The sequence below is a fragment of the Hypanus sabinus genome, chromosome 12, assembly GCF_030144855.1.
Source record: "Hypanus sabinus isolate sHypSab1 chromosome 12, sHypSab1.hap1, whole genome shotgun sequence".
Taxonomy (NCBI): domain Eukaryota; kingdom Metazoa; phylum Chordata; class Chondrichthyes; order Myliobatiformes; family Dasyatidae; genus Hypanus; species Hypanus sabinus.
The window spans coordinates 87,967,343-87,987,050 of NC_082717.1; the positions used below are offsets into that span (position 1 = coordinate 87,967,343).

Consider the following 19,708-nt stretch of genomic DNA (forward strand, 5'->3'; position numbering starts at 1 on the left):
TTGAAGCAGTTAATAGTTTTTAAAGGCACAAAGTCCTTCAAGGGTGTACCAAAACCTCTTCTGGGATGGGAGGAGAGAACATTGTCACCTACTCATAGTCACTGGACCAAGACCAGGAAGGCAATGGGCGTTGTGGATCTGTGCAAAAGAATGATGAGACGAAGTATGTTATAAATAAGCCTCCATGCTCACCCAGCCAAGTTCCAACTGAGCCCCCTGAGGCAGAGCCTGCAGATTCCACAGAGAGCTTTTCAACCACCTCAGGATCTACAGGGCTGGAGTAGAAGCTAATCACCCTTGACCACAGGGGACCTTGATAAATAGGAGGAGGAAATCAGCCATAAATACTAGCGTAATGATAATTAGTTAATCAGATTTCTTTAATGATAATGGTTGAGGAAAAGTCATTAACGGTATGCTGCAGATGACTAATTACCCTGACTCGATGTGGCGCAAAAGGAGTTTTTAGTATTCTCCTGAGAAGATAAATGCATTTAAATGTTCATCCAAATGATGGCATCTTTAACACTACAGTGCTTACATTTGTGCTAGGATGGGAAGGGAGCTCCAGTTTAGATTTTTTTTGTTCAAGTATATTGGGATTTGAGTCCAAAAATGTTTGCCCCCAGTGCCGCATTCCAAATCTCTGAGCCACAGCCAGTGCCTCAAAGCTAAGGTTGCTAACCTAGATGCGATCAACAGCTGAAGCTCAAACGGTGTTCAGAATTGGGTTAATTTTGCAAAGTGAAGTCATTTTTCATGGTCCAGCTCAAATTTATTCCCGTACTCCTAACCACAAGCAAGCACAATAAAGCAGTGCTGTAAAATGTGATTTTTGTTTTGCTTGTACTTTGGTGACATACAGAGCAGTTTTGTAAATAAAGCCGGGTTCTTACTCAGTATTGGTGAGTAAATCCTTTTTAAAATGTTGCTGAACCATTTACTGGCTTCAACTGTGTACATACTCTGGCTTCATTTTGCTTAAAGAAGTCCTCCTCTAATTTTCAGAACCTTTTGGAAGACGTGTTATTTATGCAGCCTTGTCCTGGACCAGCAAAAACAGAGTTGTAGGAACTGAATTCATGCTAGGAGTATGTACGTTGCACTTTACAGCAGCGTCATCAATTAGCACTGAGGGGGATGGGAAACAATGAAAATCTGTTGGCCGCCCACCTTAGAAAGTAGAGCATAGAACATACAATACTGTGCAAAAGTGTTGGGCACGTGTATATAGCTAGGGTGCCTGAGACATTGCTCAGTAATGTCGTACTTTTATGTATTGCACTGTACTGCTGCAAAAAAAAACATTTCATGATATATGTGAGTGATGATAAACCTGATTCTTATAAGGGTCCCTATTGTAGACTGAGTGGGGAGGATGTAAGGAGAGGGGAATCATGGTAGAAAAAGGGGAAGGGAGAGGGGAGGGAGCAGAAAGCACCAGAGGAACATTCTGTAATAATCAATAAATCAATTGTTTGGAATCAAATGACCTTGACTGATGCCTCAGGGCTGGGTGTGTCTGCACCCCCCTCCGCCCCGACACTCCTTCTATGCCCTCTGTCCCCACCCTCACCAGTCCCACTCCTTTGCTCCTACCAGATTTACAAACTTGCTCTCCACTCCACATAGACAAATAGGGTGCTGTGCAAAAGTCTTAAGCACCCCAGTCATATATATCTGTACCTAGGAAGTTTGCATAGTACAGTAGGAACCCACTCCAAGATCAGTCTAACCTTTCCCTCCTTCACTTCAGGAGAAATGAATAAACCTGTAAAGCAATATTGGCTCTTCTGCTAACTATTTATTTCTTGATTTCTTACTTTTAGCTTGTTTCCTTGATTCATTGGCCACACTAGGTTTAGCTGCCTATGGCTACGGGATTCGCTATGAATTTGGAATCTTCAATCAGAAGATTCATAATGGTTGGCAGGTGAGTTTGCTGGAATTGTTTCAGAAAACGAACATACTTGTTATTATTGTTGTTGGCCAGTTTCACAAATCGAGATGTTAGTCCAACTGTAAGGTTTGGTGGTTGACAGAGGCTCATGGAGTTGAAGGCATAATGTGAATATAGATGAGCGTACCCATTTTGGATAAAAACAGGATAGAATTGAGTATTAGACAAATAAAAAGGTGGAACATTTGGAAATGTAAAGATGTTTGGGATCAAAGGATAGGATCATGGTCTAAGAAACAACATTTATGACTAGAAAATGTAAAGGGGGGAATTTTGGCTACACCTACCTAATCCTGATTGAAGCTCATCTAGTTGTTAGTACCATTGTTACAGATGAAAAGGGTAGTGCTTCAGGATCCATTCCAGAAATGGAAACACAAAAGTGTAGGCTGATACTGTGGAAGTTGCAGCAAGGCAAGGTGATGTCCAATCAAGGATAGTTTGCAGCTGGTCCTGTCAGTCCAGGCAAGAAAAGTCTTAGAAGAGATTGGCCTCCCTTTCACAGCAGGGGACTGGAGCTATTTGGCATTCTGAGACAAGGTAAGGATGCAATTCCTTGGAATTCTGGCCGATATTTTAGTCTTGATTAGAACCCATTCTGACGGCTGGGGGCAGGACATGAATAGGAATATGTTATCCTGAAAGGAATGTGATATTAAAAAGGTTTGTATGGTCATTACTATGGTACTATTTTGAAGCAAGTCATCATCTGAAAGAGCAGTATGAGCCAATTTTATCGATGACTTTCAATTCCCTCACAATTTTTTAAAGAATTGTGGGTAAACGGGGAGGAATGAGACAGATAAGATTGCTTTGTCAGCAGAGACCAGATGGGTTGAATAATCTGCAGCTGTGAATCATGCATACTGTTCATGCAGATCAGATCAGTACACAGTGCATTGAGGTGGTACAAGGTAACACAATTACAGAGTGCAGAATAAACAGCTACAGAGATAATGCATTGCTGGGAGACAATAAGGTCAAGAGACCATCTTATCACACTGGGGAATCATTTAATAGTCTTGCAGCAGTGGGGTAGAAACTCTTCTTGCTCCATGCTGCATTTCTATGTGGAATTGAGTATGGAACTGGAATCTTCTTTATTCTGGGTTGGATCAATCAGCATTTTCTTGGGTGGGGGGGGGGTCTTTATTTCTGAGGTAATCTCTGTGCACCTTTGCTTCCTCTTGCTACATTGTCTTTGCCTGGATGAGCTTTACGTTAATGGTCTTTGTGGAATAGAGCTTGGCAAATGAACTCACCAACAAGTATTGAATTTATTAAGCAAACACGAGGAAATCTGCAGATGCTAGAAGTTCAAACAACAACACACACAACAAAATGCTGGTGGAACACTGCAGACCAGGCAGCATCTATAGGGAGAAGCACTGTCGACGTCTTGGCCCGAAACGTCGACAGTGCTTCTCCCTATAGATGCTGCCTGGCCTGCTGTGTTCCACCAGCATTTTGAATTTATTAATGCTCTAGATGTGTCTGCTGGAATGTTCTTTGTGCCTCCAGAGCTGGGCTAAAACTTGCAATGTAATTGGCAAAAATGCTGTTATTATTAGTAATGTTCTCCTGTATTTTGACATTCAAACCTGCTCAACTCTGTTTGAATTTACTTTCCTCTACTGCCCTGTTATTTCTTTTGAGCATTGAATATATTTTGCAATTATCCAGAGACTGTCCTTATTTTACTAATGACCCATTTCTATTCATGTTTTGTTCTTTCACGCTTGTGTATACAATAAACGCTTTGTTGTTTTGTGATCATCAGAAAGGGCTGCATTCAAATCTAAGGCTTTAAATTATTCTTAAAGCTTGATAGGTTGAGTGCAGAAAACAAAATTAAATAATTAAGCAGAATTTAATTTTTGATCCTTTTTCCCTTCACAAAGTTTCTGACTTTTTTTTCCTTTTGTCTGTCTTTTTCTTGGTCCAAATTCATTTCCAGAATGTTGTTTTTCGTTATTCTTCCTCATTGAGATGCCTGTTAGCCAACTGCTAGTTTTGACAACAAATGTTGGCAAGCTGTTTAGCAGCTTAGACTGACATTGTCCTCTCTTGGCACTCTTCTGCATACCCATTTATAACAAAGCTTGCTGCATGGAGGCTGGGAGCAGGACCCCTGATGACCTCATCCGTAGCCAGGTGACTTAAAGGGCTATTTACAAATAACATGAAGTACCAACCTCAAAACACAGGGCAAGTCAGTCAGTTTGTTGGGCTTTTTGCAAAGTTCTTTTTAATTTGTATCATTTGGTTTCAACTAGTTCAGCTCACTTGTTTGTGTCACTAATTTGTCTTGTTCTCCATCTGCGTTTTTTTTTAACCCAGTTATCTCAGACTATAAACCGCTTTGTTCTCCATTGGCTTTTTTTACCTCATTATCTCAAATTAAAAACTGCAGAAAGAGGCCCTTCGTGTGGGTATACCCCCCCCCCAAACATTGGGCACAATTAATAATAAACAGGATTTGAGCAGTTGGGTCCTTGAAGTTGTTCTGCCAGTGAGTAACATGGTAGCTGAAAAGATCACAGCCTTGGCTTCACCTTGCCAGTTTCGTGTCACATGCCGGTGATAATAAACCTGATTCTGAATTCCCCAAACTCACCAGCTTCCCTCAAGTAAATAATTCTTTTGTGAAATCTTCCTTTTATTTACTTTTTTCCAGAAATATTCATGCCTTGGCCTATTGAAACAGCATGTGCTCTTGTCTATATCCGTTCATTCCCTGCCTGTCTAATGTTGCTACTTCATCTGCTTCCACCACTTCACCTGGCAGGGTGTTCTAAGCACCACCACTCTTTCTCTCAGATCAATTTGCCTCATGAACCTTTCTCTCACTCGCCTCTCATTTTAAAACTTGAGCATTTTGTAATTGGTGCTCTTGAATCACTGTTTGGTCTGGTCAAGGGTCGACATTCCCATTGATTTACTGTAACTCCAGCTAATATGGCAAACTGGGACCTGTGTGAGTCTGCAGTATTGATTAATAGAGCACAGACAGTGACTGTCTGCCATCACAAGATGAGCACAACTTTACTCCGCCCTCACGGCTGCATTTCCAGTTAATTGTCTTTCCTGACACACTCTATGGAACCGGTTCGAATTGTCTTCCCAGGGATGAGTGTGCTAATGGAGTTGGTGTGAATAGGGGTAGTGGTTGAGGTGTAGATGGAGATTTGCTGTTCAATGAGCTGGGGTGATCCCATGTTCTTCCCCCACTGCTGTGCTCTCCTCTTCCTCTGGCTGTGCAGCTCTACCCATTCTCTGTGATGTCAGTAGTGATGAGAAAATTGTAGGTTCAGAGTGATTGATCGGCACGTGGAGCCCCAGCTGCAGGCCCTCTGCAACCGCCCCCATTTTGTAGTTTCTTTCTCCATGTACCTGTGAGAGTTCGGGCACCAGGGAACGAGTGCAACAAAGACCAGTGCGGCCTAACTGGGAGTACTGGGTGCAGCTCTGGTCACCTAACTACAGGGCAGATAGCAATAAGATTCCCAGAGTGCAGAGAAAATTGACAAGGATGTTGCCAGGACTTGAGTTATAGGGAAAGGTTGAATAGCTAGGACTTTATTCCCTGGAATGTAGGAGAAAGGGAAGATTTGATAAGAGGATATACAGCATTATGTGTTATAGATGAGAGTAAATTCGAGCAGGCTTTATCCACTAAGGTTGGGTGAGACCAGAACTAGAGGTCATAGGTTAAGGGTGAAATGGTTAAGAGGAACATGAGGGGGAACTTCTTCACTCAGGGTGGTGAGTGTGTGGAACAAGCTTCAGATGGAAGTCATGGATGTGGGTTTGATTTCAACATTTAGGAGTAACTTGGATAGTTACATGGATGGGAGGGGTATGGAGGTTCAAGTGCGGTTTAATGGAACTGGGCCAGTAACAGTATAGCACACACTCAATGGGTTAAAGTTTCCATTTCTGTTCTGTAGTGTTCTATGGCTCTAAGAATGCACATTCTGCATAGTGATGCATAGAAATCAATTTACTTTTGCCACCAGTATCTTGTCCCAATAACAAAAGGACGTTGGAAGAAAATTTGGCTGGCAGGAGCATTAATGACAAGATACTGGTGGCAAAAGTAAATTGATTACTACTGTTGTTCTGCAAGTCTGCAGCTTTAAGCAATGGTGGTTTATCAGGGTCCAGAGGAACTTAATGCAGCTCACCTTGTAGAACTTATCTCATGAAACTCCTCATAATTTGTTCAAAAATGAAACACATACACATACTCCTTCTGGTTCCCCGTGTCACACACCAGTTTGACTTGGAGATATATTCCCATTTCTTCATTGCCTCGAGTTATAAATATGAAATTCACTTCTTGACAATACTGCCTTCAATACCGTTAACAGAGATTCAAGGAAGTGTCTTCCCACCATCTTTTCAAGGGCAACAAAGGTTGGCCCTGTTTGCGATATGCACATTCGTTAAAATGAATTTTAAGGGCATCAAATAAACAGGTACAGTATATTTAGTATCACTATGCAGAATGTGCATTCTTAGAGTCATAGAACACTGCAGCACAGAAACGGAAACTTTACCCCATCGTGTTGCAGTTACTTCCTTGAGGTTGCTTTACGCTAGTGTGGCTTCTGCTCTTCCTCTCAGATGTTTATCTTAGCAACACTCACAAATTTCCAGCATCTGCAGAATCTCTTGTGTTTGTTGTCTTAGCATTGCTCTGTTTTCTTCTCTATCCTGCCCTCTGCTTCCCATGCTGTCTTTAATATTCTTCATCTTCTCCACAGCCATTTTCTTTCCCAATTCTTCCTACTCAGTTTCACCTCAGCAGCAATTGATTTTTTTTTGGAGTAGGATTATCGACTCTGGATGAAATGTATCCCTGGACAATGATCATCACATGCCTACCCAGACCCCTTATGTAGTCCAATTGTCTTTTTTTTCCTCAACCCAACACTCCCTTGCTCTCCTTTTTCCATTGTATTATATTCCAAAGGGAATGGACTTAAAAGTAGGGAATCTCACTACAACAGGGGTGTCAAACTCATTTTAGGTCACGGGCCGGATTAGGCAAAATGCAGCTTCATGCGGGCCGGATCAGTCGGGCGCGTGCGAACGCAGCTTTCATTGCCTCCGTTTTTTCAGCCTGTTCTCATGTGTCTCAGTCTCTGCTATAACTACAAAGTGTTTCACTTCACAAATTCCATTTCTTATGAAGAAGACTGCTGAGCAAGCATTATTTTTATGATTGGTATTAACTTACAATCATAGGCTTCATATCGCCGGGCCATTAATAATTAAAATAATAGATCCATCTAAAATGATCTCGTGGGCCGGATATAATTGTACGCCGGGCCGGATATGGCCTTGAGTTTGACACCTATGTACTCCAACCATACAAGTGATACTACTCCATTAAGAGTACTATGCACACTTTAGAACAGTATGCTTACAAAAAGCAGTGAAGGGGAAATCATTAATGTGTTCAAGGCGGATGGTTTTATATTTTAGGGGAATTGATGGTTTTGGGAAATGGCCAGGAAAGTGGAATTGAGGCTAGGATCATATCAGGCATGATCTGACTCCCAGACCAGGCTTGAGGGACCGTGTGGCCCATGCTCTTTTAAAATTATTATTGAAATGTACTGGAAAGTGCTCGAAGAAAATGAGGACGTGGGATCATCCCCTATGAATTTTTCCCTTGACTGCTTAGAAAACCGTTTAGGAGGTGGTGGTTTAAATCTTGGAAAATCTGTAACCCTATTTGGAAATATTTCTCTTCCTGATCTTTTTTAGTTATCCTTCTCTGGGTTCCATAATAATCTGAATATTTATAGAAACTCTTATCTGTTTTTACATTTCTAGCTAGTGGTGTCTTGTATTAGAGTCTTTTCCTCTCTTCCATCATGTATTTTGCTACGTTTTATATTCTCTATAAACATCTGTTTTGACTTTCACAAGACATTCAAACACAGGAGCAGAATTACTTCATTTGGCCAGTTGAGACTGCTCTGCCATTTCATCATGGCTGATCCATCTTTCCTCTCAGCCCCAATCTCCTGCCTTCGTCCTGTATCCCTTCATGCCCTGACCAATCAAGAATCTATGAACCTTTTCAACCTCTGCCTTAAACATACATAAAGACTCGGCCTCCACAGCTGCCTATAGCAACACATTCCACAGATTCACCACTCTCTGGCTAAAGAAATTTCCTCCTCATCTCCATTCCAAATAGAACACCCCTCTATTCTGAGGCTATGTCCTCTGATCTTAGATTTTCTTACCATAGGAAAGATCCTCTCCACATCCACTGTACCAAGGCCTTTCGCCGTTTGATAGGTTTCAATAAGGTCAGCCCTCATTCTTCTGAATTCCAGTGTATACAGGCCCAGAGCCATCAAATGCTCTTTATGTGACAAGCTATTCAAACCTGGAATCATATTTGTACATCCATTTGCATTTACTTTTAAGTTTAATATTCTTTAACTTTTTAGTTAAACTCTGATGGTTGGTTCTCCCCTTGAATTCTTTTCTTTCCCATTATATCTTCTCTGCGTATGCCAAAAGGATTCTTTGAATGCCTGCTACTGCACCTGATTGACCAATCCATTTACTTAAACCTTGTGCCACGATGAGGCCGCCCTCAGTGGAGGAGCAACAGCTTATATTCCAACTGTTTAGCCTCCAACCTGATGGCATGAATATTGATCCCTAGAATTTTTCCATACCCCTCCTCTCTTCTTCTATTCCCCACTCAAGCCTGCTAACTCTTCTCACCTGTCTATCGCCTCCCTTTGGGTCTCCTCCTCCTTCCCTTCCCTTCCCCCATGGTCCATTTTCCTGCTATCTGATGCCCTCCTCTCGAGCCTTTGAACTTCCCCATCTGCCTGGCGTCACCTATCACCTTCCAGCTAGATTCCTTTCCCTCCCCACCCCCCACCTTTTTAATTTGACATCTTCCTCCTTCATTTCCAGCCCTGAAGAAGGGTCTCTGCCTGTTTATTCATTTCCATTAATGTTCCCTGACCTGCTGAGTCCCTCCAGCATTTTGTGTGTTACCAAACTGTTTGGTTTGCATTGACAAACTCTGCTTATGTTCTCTTGTAATTTAACCTTAAAATGAAGTTTTAAATTATTAGTCTTGTGTGGCATGGTTAGCGCAATCACTTTACAATGCCAGAGATCACCGATCAGGGTTAGATTCCCGCTGCTGCCCACAAGGCTGCGTGTGACTGTGACTGCGTGGGTTTCCACCAGGTGGTTCCAGTTTCCTGCCACAGTTAGCACCAGGGAGTTGTGTGCATGCTGTGTTGGTGCCAAATTGAGGTGACGCTTGTGGGCTGCCACCAACGCAATCCTCGTTGATTTGATTTCACACAAAATCACGTATTTCACTGTATGTTTTGATGTACATGTGACAAATAAATCAATATCTTTAGTCTTGGACATAATTTATTCAACATGAAAACAGAACATTTGGCTCAAGTTGATGTCACTGTTTACTCTGCACATTAACAAAGTTCCAATCACACGGGTCCCTCTAAGCCACATTGCCTCAATCTCTGCTTCCTTCATTAATTTATCCAGTTTAGTTTTGCTCCAACAGTAATATTGAAGCTCATTTTGTAGGTTATGACTATTGAAGAGTAATAAACATGGCATTAGACTCCCTAATTCCCATCACTAGCATTCTACCCGCCCCACCCCACTCCCGACTCCCAGGGCAATTTATTGTCCCAATAAGGTTAGCTTGGAATGAGGAGACAGAGGGTAGTGCTGACAGGTTGGAAGTGTTGGGAACCTTGCTATCTGGATGTGAATGTAAGAGGTATGCAAATAACACAAATTGGTGGTTTAGAACATAGAACTGTACAGTTCAGGAACAGACCATTGGGCCCACAGTGTTGTATGGAACTAATTAAACTAGTATTTAACTACCTGACTAAGCTAATCCCTGTGCCTCACCACTGTATATGTCTGTCCATTCTGCACATTCATGTGCCTATCCAAGAGTCTCTGAACTGCCCCTCTCTCATTTGTCTCCTGGCAGCATATTCCAGGCCCTCATCACTCTGTGTCGATCTCCTATGAATTGACCTTAAATAATGTATGTTGTGGAAAGCTGTTGAATGCGATGCTTTAGAGAGGTTAAATAGGGCTAGGGTAAATACAATAAGCAGTCAGGAACTAAGGAATATTAATGAAGGGGGTCTTAAGGTTCAAGTCCATAGTTCCCCAAAAGCAGATGGATAGAGTGATGAATACGGCCTGGACTAACTCACTTGCCTTCACGGTTGTGGTGTGAAATTTCAGAGTTGGGATATTGTGTTACAACTTTATAGAGTGCTGGCTAGCCTACACATGGAATATTATATGCAGTTCTGGTCACTGCACAATCGGAAGGATGTGCTTGGGGAGGGTGTGGAAAGCCTCATCAGGATATTGCCTGGATTGAATGATTTTAGTTATGGGGAGAGATTGATAGGCTGAGTTTGTTTCCTCGCGAACAAAGGAGACTGAGGGTGTCCTGATAGGGTGCATAAAATTATGAGAGGCATAGATTAGGATATTAGCTTTTTTCTTCACAGCAGTATGTCAAAAGCAATTGGGCATAGTTGAGGTGAAAGGAATTAACTCTATAGAGGATGTGAGCTGAAAGTATTTTCCTTAATCTTTCCTGTATCCTTTGGTCAACACAGATTTAATGAATCCAAGGCATTACGCAGAGTCCAAGAGTGGATTCCAGATTGAGGTTGCACCTGAACACCACACTTTGTTTTCCTTGCATTCCTATTGTGCTTTCCATGAGCATTGCATATCTTTACTCTCCATTACAATGAATAGTGTATTTTTAGATTTTATTCTTGTGGCACTGTAGCAACCTTAGAATTCAATTTGCACACAGCAAGATTCCACTAGTCGGGTAATACCAGGACATCGGTTGAGGTCTGGGTCTATTAATCCACTGCTATAATAGATGTATACTATTTATTGTATACATCCTACCCCTATCTAACTTCTCAAAGTGCATCACCTCAGACAATCTTCCACAACATATTGGTGTATATTATTTATGGTCAGAGGGGTTAAGTATTACTTGAGACTCTGTGATAAACCATAAGACATAGCAAAGCTAGGCCATTCCATCATGGCTGATTTATTATCCCTCTCGATCCTGTTCTCCCTGTAATTTTTGACACCCTTAAATAATCATCCTCAGCTTTCAATGTACCCAATATTGTGGCCTCCACAGTCATCTGTAGCAATATAATTGCACAGATTCATCACCCTCTGGCTAAAGAAATTACTCCTCATTTCAGTTCTAAAGGAGCATCCTTCCATTCCAAAGGCTGTGCCCTCTGGTTCTAGATTCTCCCACTATAAAACACCCTCTCCACATCCACTCTGTCTAGGCCTTTCAGTATTCAGTAGCTTTCAATGAGATCCCCCTTCATTCTTCTGAACTCCAGTGAGCACAGGCCTAGAGCCATCAAACACTCCTCATATGTTAACCCTTTCATTCCTGGGATCATTCTCGTGAACCTCTTCTGGTCCCTCACAAATGCTTACATATCCTTTCTTATACAAGGGGTCCAAAACTGCTCACAATACTTCGTGTGCTCTGACCAGTGCCTTACTATTCAGCAGTAGTGCAGTGATCACGCAGGGCTATCACTGAGTAATGGCTGATGCTCAAAGCATGGGTCTGAATTGAGACAGTCTCCTTCCTGGCCCTGTATCCTATTAGTCAATGAATCCTAAAATATAGAGTAGCATCAAGATGCTAATGAGTATATAATTCCTTCTAGTTCATTAGATACTTGAACCTTATGTCTTCCATTTTAACCTTGATTGGCGATTGGCCATAATGGTCAGATTTTCTCATTGGTTCAGTTACTTTGTATACGTATTTAAAGAAGAACAACGTTTAATTTTTGTTCATTTACAGGTAGAAGAAGCGGATGATTGGCTGCGCTATGGTAACCCTTGGGAAAAGGCTCGCCCAGAATACATGCTCCCTGTTCACTTCTATGGACGGGTGGAACTTGGCCCTGATGGTGCTAAGTGGGTTGACACTCAGGTACGTGCTGCACAACGCTCCTGGTGTAGAACCAGCTGTGAGTCATAGATAGCTGTAAAGCTGGCTGTGTTGTCCTAGAAAATAGAAGGGAAATTATCTGCGTCACTTCTTTTTAACTGATGGGAGGATACTAATGTGAAGTTATGGCTGGTCTTTTTTTTAAAAAAAAGCTGCTCGTGCAATTGCACAAGATAGAGAAGCCATTCAGCTTATCGTGCCATTGTTACCTGTCTTGAAGAGCTGTTCATTCTTTCCACTCCTACCCCTGTTCCCTGTAGCTCTCCAATGTTTTAAACTTCAGATAACGCCACCTCCCTTTTGGATGATCCTTCGAAATCTGAGTCCACTGCCCTTTCAAGATGGCTGCTGCTACAACTGCTGAGCTCAGTTTAGGATTTCTTTAGATAGGAGGAGGAAGGTAGATCATTAGAGTGGACAGGATAATGTTGGGGATATCTGTTGATCTATGCTTCAGGAAGTATGAAAGAAACAGGAGAATGCAGGCAAATCAATGCTGTACAGAGGTCACTCCTGAATTTGAAAAGGAACATTGGTTGCTATCTCAAGAGAGCTGAATGTCAACAGTGCAGCTGTAGAGAGGCCTAGCTGCACCAGATAATTCATTTCTGAAAGTTGCACCTCTGCAAGGGATATATTGCCTTCGGAGAGGCGATTTGCCAGAACTGAGGCCGTTCTGACAAATTTCAAGAGCTAGTTACAGACATAAGTACTCTGCCGGGTTCAAAGGGCAAAAGGTGACCAATGTGTTTTAAAAGGATTTGATAGGGCAGCTGTAGGAAAGGTTATTTCCTCTAGTTGGTGAAACAGGAGCAAATCCAGTCACTGAAGGGTGGAATTGGGAAACATTCTTTGTGCAATAAGTAGCAGACTTATGGGACTCTGTCCCCCACCCCCTCACACACACACATTTGTATAGGACTCTGTCCTTCCCCCCCCCCCCCCACACATTCGTATGGGACTCTGTTCTCCCCCCCCACACACACACATTCGTATGGGACTCTGTTCCCCTCCCCCCACACATTCGTATGGGACTCTGTTCTCCCCCCCCCCCCCACACACATTCGTATGGGACTCTGTTCCCCTCCCCCCACACATTCGTATGGGACTCTGTTCCCCCCCCACACACACATTCATATGGGACTCTGTTCCCCTCCCCCCACACATTCATATGGGACTCTGTTCCCCTCCCCCCCACACACATTCGTATGGGACTCTGTTCCCCTCCCCCCACACATTCGTATGGGACTCTGTTCTCCCCCCCCCCACACACATTCGTATGGGACTCTGTTCCCCTCCCCACACACATTCGTATGGGACTCTGTTCCCCTCCCCCCACACATTCGTATGGGACTCTGTTCCCCCCCCACACACACATTCATATGGGACTCTGTTCCCCTCCCCCCACACATTCATATGGGACTCTGTTCCCCTCCCCCCACACACACATTCGTATGGGACTCTGTTCCCCTCCCCCCACACATTCGTAAGGGACTCTGTTCTCCCCCCCCCCCCACACACACATTCGTATGGGACTCTGTTCCCCTCCCCCCACACATTCGTATGGGACTCTGTTCCCCCCCCCACACACACATTCATATGGGACTCTGTTCCCCTCCCCCCACACATTCATATGGGACTCTGTTCCCCTCCCACACACATTCGTATGGGATTCTGTTCCCCTCCCCCCACACACATTCGTATGGGACTCTGTTCCCCCCCCACACACACATTCGTATGGGACTCTGTTCCCCTCCCCCCACACATATTCGTATGGGACTCTGTTCCCCCCCCACACACACACACATTCGTATGGGACTCTGTTCCCCCCCACACACACACATTCGTATGGGACTCTGTTCCCCTCCCCCCACACATTCGTATGGGACTCTGTTCCCCTCCCCCCACACATTCGTATGGGACTCTGTTCCCCCCCACACACACACATTCGTATGGGACTCTGTTCCCCCCCACACACACACATTCGTATGGGACTCTGTTCCCCCCCACACACACACATTCGTATGGGACTCTGTTCCCCCCCCCCCACACATTCGTATGGGATTCTGTTCTCCCCCCCCCCCACACATTCGTATGGGACTCTGTTCCCCTCCCCCCACACATTCGTATGGGATTCTGTTCTCCTCCCCCCCCCCCCCACACATTCGCATGGGACTCTGTTCCCCTCCCCCCACACACATTCGTATGGGATTCTGTTCTCCCCCCCCCCACACATTCGCATGGGACTCTGTTCCCCTCCCCCCACACATTCGCATGGGACTCTGTTCCCCTCCCCCCACACATTCGTATGGGACTCTGTTCCCCTCCCACACACATTCGCATGGGACTCTGTTCCCCCCCCCCACACATTCGCATGGGACTCTGTTCCCCCCCCCCCACACATTCGCATGGGACTCTGTTCCCCCCCCCCCACACATTCGCATGGGACTCTGTTCCCCTCCCCCCACACATTCGTATGGGACTCTGTTCCCCTCCCACACACATTCGTATGGGATTCTGTTCTCCCCCCCCCCCACACATTCATATGGGACTCTGTTCCCCTCCCACACACATTCGTATGGGACTCTGTTCCCCTCCCACACACATTCGTATGGGACTCTGTTCCCCTCCCCCCACACATTCGTATGGGACTCTGTTCCCCTCCCCCCACACATTCATATGGGACTCTGTTCCCCTCCCCCCACACATTCATATGGGACTCTGTTCTCCCCCCCCCCCCCACTCATTCATATGGGACTCTGTTCCCCTCCCACACACATTCGTATGGGACTCTGTTCCCCTCCCCCCACACATTCGTATGGGACTCTGTTCCCCTCCCACACACATTCGTATGGGACTCTGTCCCCCCCCCCACACACACATTCGTATGGGACTCTGTTCCCCTCCCCCCACACATTCGTATGGGACTCTGTTGGGTGAAGGAATAAAGAAATCTGTTGCAAAGACATATGAATAGTTAAAGTGAAAACTCAGCCTTAATCTAATCAACTGCTGGTTCAGATTTGGGGGTTGGCAGGCAGAGAGCTGCTATTACTATCATTAAGTTACCAAGTAAAATAATAATAATAAATGACTCAAGACACAGAATCAAGAAGATATGCGTAATTTTAAGTCATTGGCAAGTACTTGTATATTTTGGATGCGTTTAACTTGGCAAATAACTGCATTGTATTCACGGGTGCAGGTTGTCTTGGCTATGCCCTACGACACTCCAGTGCCGGGATTCAAGAACAATACTGTCAACACCATGAGACTGTGGTCTGCTAAGGCTCCCAATGATTTCAACCTGAAAGACTGTAAGTTGCTAGGAAGCTCCTCTGCAGTTGTGAAAATCTCATTTGCAGCATCATTCTTCGGGCATTGTATCTGTATTATTTGTAGTCTGTAAGTGACAGTATTGTTTATTCAGTGGGCCTTGTTTGAAAGGGTGTCTTTGTGTCTAGCAAGGCAAAGCCAGAGCAGACAGCAAAAAGATTTAGAAAGAGAAAGTCAAATCTCTTTGAAGTTATTGTAAGAAATTTGAAGTTTGGGTTGGTGATGTAGAAGAGAAGTCATTTTGCAGGGGATTGACCTACAAAAGCTGAAATATTGAGCTGTGATAGGGGAAGCAGTGAATTATTAGCAGAGGCAACAGACAATAGTTATTGAAGATAAACTGCAAAGGCTTTAGTCAGTAAGTCAGAAGCTAATTTCTCATTTGAGCAAACAAATCTAAGCTTAGTCTTCATCAGCAGTATCGAGGGCAGCAATAGCTAATATGAAGCGGGATAATTTTACGATGATTAGTGGAAAATATGGGCCGATGTCAGAGGTAGATTTTTTTTACACAGAGTGGTGAGTGTGTGGAAATCCTTGTCAAGGGTGGTGGTAGACACAAAACATTATGGCCGTTTAAGGCTTTGGGCCCCTTATTTTTCTAAAAATGCATGTGCTGGCATTGGAGAGGGTCCAGAGGAGGTTCACAAGAATGATACTGGGAATGAAAGGGATAACGTAGAAGTGTTTGATGGCTCTGGGCCTGTAGTTGCTGGAGTTCAGTATAATGAAGAGGATCTCATTGAGAGACTATCAAATATTGAAAGGCCTAGGTAGAGTGGATGTGCAGAGGATGTTTCCAGTAGTGGAACAGCAACAGAATAGAAAGATATTCCTTTAGAACAGAGATGAGGAGGAATGTCTTTAGCTAGTAGGTGTAAATGTCTTTAGCTGGTAGCACTCTAGGTAGTGGTAAAGAATTCCACAGGTCTTTACCGTTGAAATTCATTGCCACAGATGGCTGTGGAGGCCAAGTCATTGGGTATATTTAAAGTGGAGATTGATAAATTCTTGATTAGTAAGGCTACAGGGAGAAGGTGGGAGAATGGGGTTGAGAGTGATAATAAATCAGCTATGATGAAATGGTGGAACAGACTCGATGGGGCAAATGGCCTAATTCTGATCCTTTGTCTTATGATGGAAATGACTCAGATAGGCAAATGGATAATAGAAAAATGGAGGGCTATGTGGGAGGGAAGGGTAGGTTAAAAGGTCAGTACAACATTTTGGGCCAAGGTATTGCTGATATTCTGCTTCACAGCTAAATATTCTGTAATTTACCTGAGCTCTATCTGGCTTCTTCTAGCTGTAGCAGATCATATGAAGCATATGTTGTAAACCAGGGGAATTCAGTGCTGTGTCCTGGCCAGTATTAGCATCTCATCGAAAGAGGTTATCCAACCTCAATGAGGACCTGATGTATGAAATTGGCTGATGTGTTGCTTATTTTATTGCTGTAACTCCACTTGACTGAGGAATGCCTTGATGAAAGGAGGTATATGAAAATCTTTGAAATGAGAATGCTTTTAGAATGTGAGGGTTGGGTGTGGGAGACCAGTGGAGCAGTTAAAGGCGTGAATTAGTAGAAGCTGTGGAGGTTGGTGAGATATTGTAGGTCAGTGTGGCATTAAGGATGCAGGTGCTGATTTCAGCACTCTGAGGGATAGAAGGGAACATTGGTGATCAAGTGAACATGATTGAATCCTGTGCTTAGAACTCAATATAATGAGAATTTACATCATTATATTCTGTTGGGGTATTAGGGAAATAGTGTTTGCTAGAAAATAACAGAGAGGATGTGGGTCTACAATTTGATATTTGGTTTATTATTATTGCCATATTTGTCAAGATGTAGAGGAAGGCGTTTGTTTGCAAGCCATCCAGATGGATCATTGCACACAAGTGCATTGATGTAGTACAAAAGGGGCGGGGGGAATGCAATATATAGTGTTTCAGTTACAGAGAAAGTGCCTGTAGACAAAGTGTAAAGACCATGAGGTAGATGAAGAGATCAAGAATTCAACTTTGGTGCATAAAAGGTCCATTTAACACTCGTAACAGTGGGATAGAAGCTGTCCTTGAGCTTGATGGTACATGCTCTCAGGTGCTGTATCTTCTGTCTGACAAAAAGGGGGGAAATGGAGGGGAAATTGGTTTTTGCTTTAGACTGAACTACTTTCACTGCTCTCTGCAATGTCTCGTGTTTGGCTCACTGACCTGAAAGTGACCACGCAAGGAACTTGCAGCCTGTTATGCCACTGGCATTTAGGGCAGAAATGAAAGTTCTCCATCTCTGGTGGTCGTCTTCATGTCGGTAGCTTCCTCTCAGTTTTCATTACTGTCAGACATGCAAGTCCCGGGTGGAGACCAGGACTCTGACTCCAGCCAACATCGCTCTCCAGATCACTGAGGCATGCAAGCCTCCTGTGGTCGTCTTGAAGGCTGCACCAGTAAATATGGTGGTAGTTGGGCAGTACGGTAGCATAGTGGTTAGCAGTGGTCTGGGTTCAATTCCCACCGCTGTCTGTAAGGAATTTGTAAGTTCTCCCTGTGACTGCGCGGGTTTCCTCCCACATTCCAAAGACATATTGGTGGGTAGGTTAAATGGTACAGCAGTGTTTGAACGAACTAGCGCTGTCTCACATCTTTTATGCCACTTGCATGCTTTACAATCAGACCTGCCTTGTATACGTGTTTTTATTGTTATGTTGAAGGGCTTTGAATTATAAGTTCCATTATTGATGTTCTGTTGATCAGATGGCAAACCTCCATCAGTGGGAGCGCAGTGAGAAGGGCTGAGTGCTGCTTGGAATGGTGATCGGGTTCTAAAATACTGCCAGCTAGTACAGCGACAATAATAGCAAGTGATTTCCTGCTTTTATTGTTGATTTGTATTCTTGCCACCAAAGCAACTTGAAATGAAAGGCTCTGTTCCTTTGCACTTCTGCTTTTGTGTGGTTTATTTGGCAATCTGCACAGATGAAAATGGAAAAGAGTCCACTTTCTTGTTAGTCTGCCTTTGAGCACTACAGAGTGAAACTGCTATATTGACAATAGGTGCCTTTGTTTCCTCTATTTGTAATTTTTTAAATATACGGCATAATAAGTGACTGCAACACTCACCTGGACTGTTTTTCAGTTTCCAAATCTATCTTGTTAGCATGTTCAGTAAATGGAACTGCAAAAGTATCTTTTTAAAAAGATCAGAAGATGCAGGAATCTCTCCAGGGTTTTTGGCCTGAAATGTTTACAGGTTGGTCAGATGCTGCCTGACCTGTGTTTTTACAGCACTTAGTTTTTTTTTATTTCAGATTCCCTCCATCTACAGTATTTTATTTTTAATTAGTGAAGTGATGTTGTTAACCCCAAATATCCAAGCAGCCTGAGACTCAAGTTTCCAAACAGACATTCAAGCAGTGCTCAGAGGCTAGCCAGCAGATAAAGTTTTTAAAGATTAGATCGCAGTCATTAATCAAAAAATCAAAAAGAACACTTGGAAACAATAAAGAGATCTATGATGTGATATCCACTTCTGTGACTATTTCACCCCCAGTGCCCTGTGGTTACTCTCAGATTGCTGTCAAAAGGCAATGTGTAGAAACTGCAATAAAGACTTAAAAATAGGGTTAGCAAGGCCACACATTTGGCAATCATTGTGAGCTGGAATATCATGGCAAAGTTACAAGCAAGAGTTAAATTTTTGGGTGACTAAAAAGATGCCCAGATCTGTATTCTTTACGGATGAATATTTGTGACTACGTCCATAATTTATGTAATTGTAGGGGCCTGTGCCCTTTTAAAACATATAAGACTGTGGGACAATGGTTAATAAACACTTTAAAAGTTAAAAAAACATAAATAGCACTACAATAAAAGGGGAGTGGGGGGTTAGCTACAGGGGAAAATGCTTGTGTCCCCATTTTAAAGCTGAAACATGAACATGATTTGTTCTTGTAGCTTCTCGTTTTCTCTGTAGTAGAGTCTGTGCCACAGAACAAATACTCATATAGTCATGAATGCAGAGTTAAAGTGCCTCTACCTACTAATGAGGCATTCTATCAGTTGAAAGTCATTGAAAGGCTGGCTTGTAGACTGAAATAGCAGAAAAGTCAATCAGTCTGTTCAAAGTAAATTTATTATCAAAGTGCAGGTATGTCACCATATACAATCTTTATGGGCATTCACAGTAAATGCAAGAAACACAATAGAATCAATGAAAGACTGCACCCAGCAAGATGGACAAGCAATTCACTAAAGACAACCAACTGTGCAAATATTAATAAAATAAATAAGCAGTAAATATTGAGACCGTGCAATGAATAGTCCTTGAA

The 19,708-nt window shown here is 43.2% G+C and overlaps 2 protein-coding genes across 3 annotated transcripts in view; one reads left to right on the plus strand and one right to left on the minus strand.

Moving 5' to 3' along the window:
* The window catches only part of LOC132403117 (barrier-to-autointegration factor-like), a 78,080-nt gene that overhangs the window by 41,598 nt on the left and 16,774 nt on the right, over nt 1–19,708 (minus strand). The window lies entirely within an intron of this gene.
* Nucleotides 1–19,708, plus strand: part of LOC132403109 (glycogen phosphorylase, brain form) — a 113,163-nt gene that overhangs the window by 21,379 nt on the left and 72,076 nt on the right. Inside the window, exons 4-6 of the mRNA XM_059986401.1 lie at nt 1,830–1,933; nt 11,892–12,023; nt 15,247–15,358. Of these exons, the coding sequence (XP_059842384.1) occupies nt 1,830–1,933; nt 11,892–12,023; nt 15,247–15,358 (348 nt within the window). The remainder of the gene's footprint in view (nt 1–1,829; nt 1,934–11,891; nt 12,024–15,246; nt 15,359–19,708) is intronic.